The sequence below is a fragment of the Puccinia triticina genome, chromosome 17A, assembly GCF_026914185.1.
Source record: "Puccinia triticina chromosome 17A, complete sequence".
NCBI lineage: Eukaryota > Fungi > Basidiomycota > Pucciniomycetes > Pucciniales > Pucciniaceae > Puccinia > Puccinia triticina.
The window spans coordinates 75,902-87,616 of NC_070574.1; the positions used below are offsets into that span (position 1 = coordinate 75,902).

At 45.3% G+C, this 11,715-nt stretch overlaps 1 protein-coding gene across 1 annotated transcript; it reads left to right on the forward strand.

Annotated features, from left to right (window-relative positions):
• Positions 1-3,958: 3,958 nt before the first annotated feature.
• PtA15_17A10 (uncharacterized protein) lies at positions 3,959-4,286 on the forward strand (the record flags this gene model as incomplete). Its single annotated transcript, XM_053164191.1, has 2 exons — positions 3,959-3,989; positions 4,132-4,286. 2 exons carry the CDS (start codon positions 3,959-3,961, stop codon positions 4,284-4,286), a joined length of 186 nt encoding a protein of 61 aa, XP_053028084.1.
• Between the last annotated feature and the right edge of the window lie 7,429 nt (positions 4,287-11,715).

The window sequence follows — 11,715 nt, forward strand, 5'->3', positions numbered from 1 at the left end:
TATTCCTGCGGAAGGCCTGCTCGGCAAATCTCAAACTGTCCACCCGATCTTCAGAAATATCTTCCTTCATGACCTTTCAAAATCACACTTCCCAGGTCATACCTTCTGCTGGGATCATGCGTGGGACGCCCCTTGGAACCAGCTGCTTTCCAGATTTATTCTGAAGCATTGGCGGAATGCCTATCAATCAGGCGCGTTTAAAATGTTCTTCATGGATCCTGTTGAAGCTAGTAACCCCGCTGTCCAGCATGGCCTTCTCCATCAATGGTTTGTCGGCAGGCAAGAGGGCCTCAGATTAGGCCAATTCTGCCCGGCAAAGCAATTGAAGAAAAAGCAATCCGAAAGCAAATCCAAAATCCGCATGCAGGTAGATATTGTTCTCCTGTTGAGCTCCATATCCTCCACGTGCTAATCTCACAGGGACATACTCATTTTCAGATTGGGCAACATCGTCAAGAGACCCTCTCCTCTCTTCCTGTCCGTCCTACACTCCAATCAGTCTTTGACAACATCAAAGCAACCTCTGAGACCGAGTCCACACCTTTGAAATCTCTTGTCAAATTGCCGTTGTCGTGGCGATCAGATTCATTCACCTTGCTTGCCGCACAGTTAGACAGAATCTACGCACAGAAAAAGGCCAATACCAATGGGCGGCTATATTCCCTCGAGCTCCTTCTTGAGTCCCGCAGAAAGCCTTCCGACTCAGCCCCATTGCCCAGTTTCAAAGAAGTGCCTCGCAACTTACCCATCAACTGCTACTCTCCAGAATACCTGAAGACGCTTTCCAACTCACAAAAGGAACTTCTCAATACACCCGATCCTGTAGAATGGCCAAATCTGGTCACAATCGCTTGAATGGTTACATTTCCGTAAGTACTATCATTTCAACCTAGCAAGCTTGTCATCAGCAGCTGAGCACATTCATATTCCTCGTTCCCTACATTTGGTACACTAAGCCTATGGGGCCAACAACGTCAGAGTACTGGGAGAGTAACATCACAAAACCTCAGCAACTTGCTCACAATGCCAATTCTCCCTTCCTTCTCTGTACTTGATATATGTTCATCTCAAGGCTCCCTTGTATATAGTACCGATAGACCGAAACTGTCTTGGTTTGACCCAAACGGTAAAGGCAATCAATGGCTTGATTTTCATTTGCTGGGTTCCAACTGGGTTCCTAGAGTTTCAGGAGTCACATGAGCTAGCTTAGCCTTCCGCCCAAATTCAGTGAGAACTTGCCATAAGATATACATTCTGCGCACATCGCAGATCAATTCCTACTCCGGCTGCCTGTAGTGATGCCAAGAGAACTTGGCAGCTACTATCATCTCGGAATTGGGCGAGGTTGTCATCACGCTGCCGCACAGTCAAGTCTCCCGTGAGTGAAGTTGATGCAATATGATTCTCCCCCAAAGCCTGCCAAATGCTTCAATTACCACCAATCAGCACGCGCCACCAGCAGAGTTGGAACCAAAACTTCAAACTCACATATCTAAGAATCCTACGTAACTTGAAAATACCACTGCCTTGGGTCGATTGATCCCTCGGACTCCACTTAAGAAAGCTTGCAGACTGCTGATCAAGTGCACGATCTTGCCAGAATCCTCCCATCGCCAAGTTGTTTTGAGCAGCATCTCTGAGTGTGCAAAGATCAGATGGTTGCAGAATTGGCGAAGCCTGGTCAATTGGTGGAAAAACTCAGCAGGGTCCCACGGTTCCCCCGCTGCACGAAGTCTCCCAAACGCCCCAATGAATCTTGCGTGCAACTCCCTGGATAGTTCTTCCCATTGCGGGCTACATCGGACTACCACGGCATGTTCGACCTTCTCTGGTAGGTTCAAGAGAACATCTTTTGTTCTTCTAAGGCAGACTGAAATCATCAGCTGGTTCAGACTCTGGATAGCCTCCGGGGCCCCAACCTTCATTCGTGGAATGAGACATTTCTTCCAGATGAGCTCGTTGTCCCAAGGCGCAATCTCCAACGTTGTGATCAAACTTTGAAGATCAGTTAGGCGATTCTGCACCGGTGTTCCCGTTAGACATAGTACGAAGCGCGACTTGAGTTGCTGAATATTTAGGGTCCGGTTTGAAGCTGGATTCCTCATCAGGCTTGAATCAAAAAAAATGAGTGTCCTTTCTTAGCTTAGGATGTTATCTCAACCACAAAACTCACTGAGCTTCGTCCACCACAATCCTGTACCAGCACAGATTCAGTGATTCAATGGTGAGCTGGTTTGGATGTAGCCTATTCCCACTCTCCCCAATCATCTCGTAAGTCGTAAGCACCACCAACGCCGATTGCAGGTCTTGCCTACTAAGCTGTTTCCGACTTGGCCCATGAAAAACATGGTAAGTGATTGCGTCATTCCGAAAGTGGATCTTGATCTCACGCTCCCAGTTAGATAGTGTTGCCAGGGGGCAAATGACTAATGTAGCTGCAGAGCGTGTGATCCAATCCTCCCATTGAAACTGCACAGAAGAATCCGCAGAAGCCAAGATGAACGTGAGGGATGTCAATGTCTTCCCCAACCCCATGTCGTCTGCAAGGATAGAGCCGCGGGACTGGGTTTTGGTTGGATGGTCCGGTGTGTTGATCCCGGCTTGAGCAGTAAAGCGGCGAAGCCACGCATTTGCGGGATGATGCCACAGTCCTAAACTCTGATCAATGGATGATTCATTCTTTTGGAGGAACACCAGGGCAGTCAGTTGATGGGCTTTGAGCTCGGTACGGCATTGCCGAAGAGCTGTCGCCACCCCCGCATTGTTAGCTGTCATCCCGGCTTCAGCTGTGTCGGAAACAAAGTGTGGGATGTTGAAGTATAAGCTTGGGTTGTAGTTCCACAGTGGGGTCAACTCCAAGTGTGCAGCCGCAAAAGCTGTTTGAATATGCTGAATGTGTTCGAAACGGCTGAACACGCAGCCCCATAGCTCGGGTTGGACCCCTCGTCGGATCACGACGAATGCGCGTATCTTCATGAGACTCTGATCGTCGGCTGAAAAGTTCTTACACGTGACTGGAGCCGAACAGGATGATATTGGGCCAAGGAGCGGACCAAGCTGCTCACTAGCTCTGGGGCTGAGATCTCCTATCATGATCCGTTGGCTGCCATACACATGGAATTGGGTGCGACCGCGCTGTAGGAAGCCCACCTGCGGTACCTCGTTGGCAGCTGGCAACCGCGAGGAGAAAATCGGCGCAATGAACTGGCCGAGACAGTAGGAGCTCATCAGCGCACACGTTTGGATTGGGTGTGTCAGCTGTGGTTGGACGAGTGGGTTAGAAAGCACCGGGTGTCGTCGTTCTTGCTGTTGTGGAGAGACTCTTGCGTGGGTGGAATTTGTCTCCAACCAGGTCGCTTACACGGCTACGAGCCTTTGTACCTCGCATGTTCTTTGGTTGTGTACTCACAAACCTTTCTCGGGCCAAACATGCATATATGTCGATGCGCGTTGTTTGGTACCGATAAAATTTGCTAATCTTGACTTGCGAGCTCACGTCTGTGGCGCTTCCCCCAAGAGTAACAAAATTTCGAGGACACCAGAGGGTTTGACCTGCCCTGAAACTGCCACATATGGTCAAGATGAAGTCTACTCTCCCCAACTGGCTTACAGCATTGAAAAGGCTTGGCTGCCCTCACTTCACAAGCCTGGCTCCGCTGGCTGATCTAACACTATAGCTTTGCATCTACACACCCAGCTCAATTTCATTGGTAGGGCCAGCACACTTGGGTTGCAATATGCAGGATCGGGGACATTCAAACCAAGCAAGAGAAACCTTCTGCTTGGGCATCAGTTGTCACTACACCACACGACCCAATTAACTCACCAGTCAGTGCGTCAATGGCCTTTATGGATGAAATACCCGGTAGAGCAAAAAGATCAGTGGCCCACATGCAACAAAAAGAGCAGTGTTTGACCTGCTGGTTCATGCAGCAGTGATGAGACTCACTCACGCACTATGTCAGCAATCTCTAGGGCAAAAAACATCAGTTCGTCGATTTGGGTGGGAATGCACAACCCACAACCCAACAGGTATGGGTAACTAATTCGAATGACTTCAAAGATCTGGCCTTGTAATTTTTCTTGGCAGTTGTCAACAGGGGCTGACTTCTGGTCCACTTCCTACTCCAGATGTTGCTGATGCTGCGCACACAGAGGAAACTAGGATCCAGGAGGTAGATAAAGCTGCCAAAAACACTCCCAAAGAACGTCGAAGGTCACCATCCCCAGTATCTCAATCACAATTGTCTACTCAGCAGCAATCCAGCTCAGTTGCTGTTTTTTAATCATCCTGGCTAAATAGCTTCCACGTGCAGACATGTGTGACAGCAAACCATGAATTTATGCGCTGGATTAACAGGTGAAGGGCAAGAGACATCACAAGTAAAATGCAGATGGAGACGGTAAACATTGTCTCAGTAGGATTCAAACATGAGTTCAGACTTGCAGACTGATTAATTCATCATCACCTGCTTCCTGCAGTTGGTAATGAGTTGGGAATGAGGGTAGTAATTCCTTGCTGCTGAACCCAGGACTGAGATCAGGCTGACATCAGACCATTTGAATGATAAAGTTACGGTCTGGCACTCTCTGGAGAGTGCCACACATTCCCCCCTGGTGAGAACTCACCCTCTCAATGACTGGTTGACCGGATATCGAGAGGGTGTAGAGTCCCTCTTGATGACCGGTCAAGCAGTCATTGAGAGGGACTCTACACCCTCTCAATGACCGGTCAAGCAGTCATCAAGAAGGATTCTACACCCTCTCGATGAGTGGTTGACCGGTCATTGAGAGGGTGTAGAGTCCCTCTTGATGACTGTTCGGGTCATTGAGAGGTGAAGTCCTCTTCGATGACCCGTCAACCGGTCATTATCAAGAGGGTGGAGAGTCCCTCTTGATGACTGGTCGGGTCATCGAGAGGGTGTAGAGTCCCTCCCAATGACTGGTTGGGTCATCAAGAGGGTGTAGAATCCCTCTCAATGACTGGTCAAGCAGTCATTGAGAGGGTGAGTCCCTCTCAATGACCGGTCAAGCAGTCATTGAGAGGAATGTTGTGTCCTCTGGATGGCCTCTCCAATTGGCAATCCAGAGGTTGTTGTGCCCTCTTTGATGACCGTTTGACCGGTCATTGAGAGGTTGTGTAGTACTCCTCTAGATGACAGTACATATAGCCATTTATCACCCGGAAATAGAGGTCAGGACCTCTATTTCCGAAATGGCTGGGGGAATAAATTTCCCGTCATACCAAGTAATGAATTTTATGATATGACTGGCCGGGCAAAACACATATAAATGAGGTGTTATACCTCGAGCCCCCCCCGGTTATAAGTCGCGCAATTTATAACCAAAATTGGGGCGTCCAAACGGGGCCTAAATGAATGAATGACTGGTTGGTTGGTGGCTGCCTAGCTTAACTAAGCCTCTCAAACGGAGGGTCCAGGGGACCCCGCCCGGATGGCTCTCCATAGGAGAGGCTTACTGGCTATCCCCTCAATTTTTGCAGGAGCAGAATTGATATTTAGTGCAAAAAAAACAAAAACAATCCTATCAAGTGTAATAAAAAAATATAAAAAAACTGAATAGACAGTCTTTTAGCCTTTCTGTTTGCGCACATTTTGACATCTATGCCAACCTCTCAAACAAAAAACCCAAATCCCTAGTGGCAAAAGTATCCTGGACTCTAGTTTGAGGTAGCAAAACAAAATTCAAAACCATGTATTGGGTTCTGAAGATCCATCTGTGGATGTGCATTTGCTGACACAGACTTTCTGGCCATTGCCAAGTTTGTTTGTTCCACCCACAAGGTGTACACAAATTAAAACAGAGTTGTGACAAGAGAGGGGTTGATCTGGGTTGATGGAATGCTTCTTTCCCTGACTCAGACCTAACCAGAAGCTTTTGGACCCCAGAAACAATTAAAACTGGTGCTTTGAAGATGTCCGGCCAGAGCTGGCCAGAGCGGAGCAGGGTGATCTCAGGATACTAAATATCAAAGATCTACAACCTGGAAAGCCTGCAAATTGATGGATCCGCAGGATCTACAAGCAATGCAGGCTTGTGAATCCTTGTGCAGGTCCAGGTTTTGAAAGGCCATTGTTTGAAAAATTATTAAAAATACATTGATGGCAACAGAAAAATTCTGACTTGACAGGATTGTAGAGGCGATGCTAAAGGTTCTGAAAGCTGTGGCTCAGAACTACAGAGGGGCTGGGGACAGAGCTATTAAAAAGCTAAAAAACCTTACAGCCAAATTGTACTTTCTGCTCCTGCTTGAAATCTGAGATAATCCGCAAGTCCCTCCCTGTGGGAGGGGCCGCTTTGCGGCCAGCACAGCAAGCCTCCCACCAGGTGGAACTTGTGTTAAGTTAGGGTGGCTGCTATTCACATGCTGAATTCAGATGAGGGGGGAGGGCTCCTTATATAGTCTATTTACAAGGCGGCCAACTTGTGGTTCTAGCCCTAAGTCTAATTGAATATGCATACAAATATGGCCAACTTGTGGTTCTAGCCCTAAATCTAATTGAATGTGCACAAAAAATATGACCCAGTTGTGGTTGGCTCTAATAACATATTATGTACTACCAATGTACTACTATACTATGTACTTATGTTGGATGAAACCCATTTAACCAAAATAACTTTTGACTGAGTGGAGCTATCCTAGTGATTCAAGTGAGTGACTAGAGGCTAAATAAACTTTAGAATCTAATTATGCAATAATAAATCTAAGAATATACCTCCTTCTCATGTATTCAACCATCACTTTATGTAAATTGATACTTGAAACAGATTTGGCACACCACAGTAGTTGCAAGCAATCACACATCATTGGTTCTCCTACTTTCCTTTGTGTAGCATCCAACAAGAAATTCATCTTTTCTAGTTGCCATATGAAACTCTTCTCACTTCCATATCATACATTACAATATAGATTCTTGTCCACATTAGAAAGTCAGAATTTTAACAATCTTTGATTCTAAGTGGAGGAATTACCATTTGCATTTAGAGAGCTCTACACCACTTGGTCACTTACTGTGATTGGTGTTGTTTGATCCAACATTACATGGTCCAGCCAATTACATGATTTGGATTGATTTATCCAGCCAATCCACAATCTGCATGATTGGGTACCAATGGTCCAACCAATCACCCCAACTTCCTGCGGAACCTCAAAAATTCAGACAATTGGCTGAAGATTTGTGAAATATGTATATCTTGTGCCCCTCCATCCTCCAAGCTGATTGCCGCAGTGGTTAGAGTGCTTGGCAAGCAGCGCTGCCCTTGCTAAATTAACAAAGTTCCCCCTATGCAGGGGTAAATGGTGAATGAAGTGCCACTGACTGCAGGGAGGGACTTAGGACTAATGTGGGGGTTGTGGTGTGTAGAGAAATGCAGGAATCTATGGTTCAGCTTAGACTGGCTGTAGCTTGCTTGGTTTGCAAGCTACATGTGAGGTCCCAATCATTGATAGATGCTGTGGCATCTTGGCTATCTTTCTGTCAATTTTCTCTGTCAACTCAGAATTTTAATAGATCTGGCCAAACATAAAAGAAAAGAGGAAAAGGAAAAACAAGAAACTGTCTGTGCTTGGACCCCCAGGCTCAAGCTGCTAGTTTGCCTTGCCATGTTTCAAAAATAAAAATAAAAAAGGCAGTTTGGTTGATTGATGGGGGGAAGATTTAGGGTTGTGGTGTGAGTTGTTTCATGCATGCATGAGTCATAAATTGATAAACCTTCTTCAGGGGAATAATGTAATCATACTCCTACAAAAAAGATTTTATGATTTATGCACACATAAATCAACTTTGAAAACCCTGGGTGTATAAATGGAAATGGAAATCTGGGAGGGATGCAGATCTGACAGGAAGTCAATCACTACCTTGAAAAATGAGAACATCTATTTGGATCTAGTCTTAGAGTCATATAGAGCAGAGGGTGTGCCTAATTCTTACCTCAAGTTGAACTTTCTAGCTGCCAGAAAATATTGCAGACAAGTTTTTGACCAGTTCTCATTGGATCATGGTTGTTTTATTATTCTAGAATAAGACTCATAAAATGTGATTCAACAGACTAATTTTGGTTCAAAGTAGCGCTGGAACTCGCAGGGTACCCAAGCATTTTACCCCATCCCAGGCCCCGCTCTTGTGTCTGTTTTCTCCGCTTAGTAATATTTATCATCATGAGTGATATTGAAGTTATTGGCTCTGATGATGCAATCCAAACCCCTGGTAGTGTTACTACCACCACCCCCTCTTCATCATCACCAACTCCAAACCAGGCGCCAGTTCAGAGAAGTTGGGTTTGGGCCCACTTCAAGCTCTTAAATGCCAAAGGCAAGGTTGAATGCCAGGTTCCTGAAAAGAAGAAAAAAGGTGAACCCTGCAAGCAACAATTAACTTGAGACGCGACCGAAAGTACGAAATCAATGATTGAGCACTTGAAGCGTATGCATCACATCCTGCCGCCGGGAAAAGAGAAGAAAAATCAGTTGCTCCTCCCCAATCTTTTAAAGCAGCAGAGGGTTGAACAACGGGTCAGTTATCCATTATTCTTTTTCTTTCTTGTAATTTTATCTTAGCTGACTTTGTTTTTTGAACAAAGCCTGTTCTGACGGCTAGTTTGCTCAAGCAGGGCATTGGTTATTTCATTGCTGAGGCCAACTTACCATACTCGATTATGCAACACTAATCCTTTGTTCACTTATTGGAATTGCTCAATCCCAGCACTGTCAACATGGAGTACGGCCAAAAGACCATGGCAGACAAGATTGAAAAACTGTATATTGCCCACCACAATCACATTGAGGGAATCCTCAAGGATATGAAACATCTATCATTCACTCTTGATGTGTGGACCTCACCCAACCAGAAGGCCTTCATGGCGGTCACGGCACACGGAATTACATTGGATTGGAAGGTGTTGGATGTTGTTATTGGGATGCCAACGGTCCAAGGTAAACCAATTTTTTACCATTGATTCTAATATTTGTGACTATTCTGATCAGTTTCTAAAATTAAATCCACAGGTCAACAACACACTGGTGTAAACTTCGGAAACCTCTTTGTGGATCTAATAAGTGATATGGAAATATCTGATTTCATTGTCAGTGTCACGGCAGACAATGCTTCAAATAACTCAACACTGGATCGGCAGGTCGAGCATTGATTAGGCACTTCAATTTTTGATGCTGATACACAACTCTTGGGCTGTATGGCCCATGTGATCAACCTTTCTGCCCACGATGGCCTCAAAGCCTTTGGTGTCAATCTTTCTGCTGAAGATACTGTTGAGAAAGAGGTATTGTTGGATCACATGGATCAGACTGATCAACACAATGAAAAAAGCGGCACACTTATCAATCTTCAGACAGTTGTTAGTCGCATCCACGGGCTAGCAACCTTTGTTTGTGGCTCCCCTCAACGCCGAGAAGCCTTCTTTAAGGCTATGGATTTTGTTAATAGCCAAGGAGCAAATGAAGTTGCCTTCAACAGAAATGGAAAACGGAAAAACTTGATCCTCAATGGTCACACTCGATGGAACTTGACCTACTTGATGCTGAAGCGGGCACTTGATCTCAAACTAGTCTGTACAACATTTTGTAGTTCTAATATCTCCCAAGTTGATGCATCCAAATTTTCCCTTCTGGATGCCAAGTGGGCTAAGGTGGCTCAAATCACCACCTTCTTGGAACCACTTTACGAAGTCACCAAAATCCTCTGTCAATCTAAATATCCCACTATCAGCATGGCACTTCCAATCTATATCTCTCTCATCAGAACGATCTACGGAATTCGAGGAACGTACGATGCTTTTGAGCTCATCCCGGCAGCCACTGAAATGATTGAAAAACTCAAGAAATACCTTACGCTTGCTTTAGAAAAGACTGCTCCAGTCTGTGCCATGATTCTTGACCCGCGAATCAAGCTGAGTTACTTTGAAAAAACCCATTCGTTCTTGGTTGAACATTGTATCTCAACCATAAAACCATCCAATATATTGAAAAACTTCAAATATGAGGCCCATTCTTTTGATTGAAGTCCCAGAAAGATGAGACAAGGTAAAGCCTCAGAAAAGAAAACAAAGGCTGTCAAGAAGATTTCTATAATCAAGGCCGGCATCTTTGGTCAAGGCCCTGTTGTAGACAACTTGATGGGGGAGATTCAGCAATATCTATTAGAGCCAAACAAGAAACAAAACACCGATATGCTCTACTATTGGTCACGTCACAAGAACTTGTATCCATCTCTAGCAGCCATGGCAAAGTGTTACCTCGGAATCCCAGCCACAAGTGCACCATCCAAGTGCATATTTTCCCATTCAAAACCCATAATAGGCTCACAGCGTCACAGCCTTGGAACTTCTTCTATCAAACACCTCCTTTGTGTAAAGGAGTGGTACCAAAAATTTGATGAGATGATGGACACTAATTCAGTTACACTCAAAAAAGCCAAACTTGATTTCTCCAATAATGAGGACTCTGAAAATGATTGAGACTCCATTGCTACTCTTCTGTTTTTATTACATTACTACTCTTCTGTTTTTATTACATTGCTACTCAACTTCTATATGAACGTAAATAAAAACATTGCTTGTCCACTTGTGCCAACTTCCAGACCTTCTCACCCAAAACATTCGGGTATCCGCGGGTACATGTGTGTTGGGTTTTCATTTTCCGTGATTGTCTCTCTATCACTTCTTATGTCCGCTCTTCACTTGTAGTTTCTCTGGTCATACTATCCTGTCTTCTCAGCCAAGTCACATTGATCCTGCCTGTATTTGCCTGCTAGTTTTCCATATGTCTCACTCGTGTGCGCGCTCTGTTTGTGATAGCTTGTATGTCACCTTTCTCTCCTCCTGAGATTCCATCAGGTTCCATTCCTTTCTATTCATTTTCTTCTCATATTCATTGTGTCTCAACCACATTTCAGCCCTGTGTATCTAGTCTATTTTAGCCTAGCCTAGCACAGAGCAATAACAACATCGGTTCTTCTCCTCTTCAATCCGCGCCGTACCTTGAGCCGCATCCGGTGAGCTCCACATCCTCACTGCCCTCTTTCTCGAGCTTTTCAGCTCTTCTTTGTGCATCTGCTTTGAGTTTTTGGTTCCTGAATCCAAATTCTAACAATGTGAGGTCACCCGTGGCTCGTACCCGCTGTACTCGACCCCATAATCAAGCATCAGGAGCCATCCCATAGCCCGTACCCGCCGGTTTGGGACCGGTTATACCCGCTGGGTCCGGGTACGAGTTCCAGCGCTAGTTCAAAGAGACATCATGCATCTTCATTTTCAATCCATGGAAAAGGATGTTTGTAACATTTATTACAAAATCAAATACTGGAGGACTTCCCGTGAGTTTTGAATAGATTTGGAATTTCAGATTTCCCAGGGGAATCTGGAATTTGGAACTCTGGATTGCTTTGGGGAGCTTCTGTGACCAAGATTTCACTGCAAAATCTGAAATCTGCTGGCTCAGATCTGGATCCAGATCAACAGGAAGTCCTCCACTGGAGGACTTCCCGTCAATCTGGAAACCCAGATTTTCCCAGATTTTGCAGGGAAATCTAGGCAGATCTAGGATTTGAGGACTTCCTGTCAATCTGGGAACTCAGATTTTTCTAGATTTTGTGGGGAAATCTGGGCTCAATCATCCCAAATCCTAGACCTGCCTAGATTTCCCTGAAAAATCTGGGAAAATCTGGGTTTCCAGATTGGCAG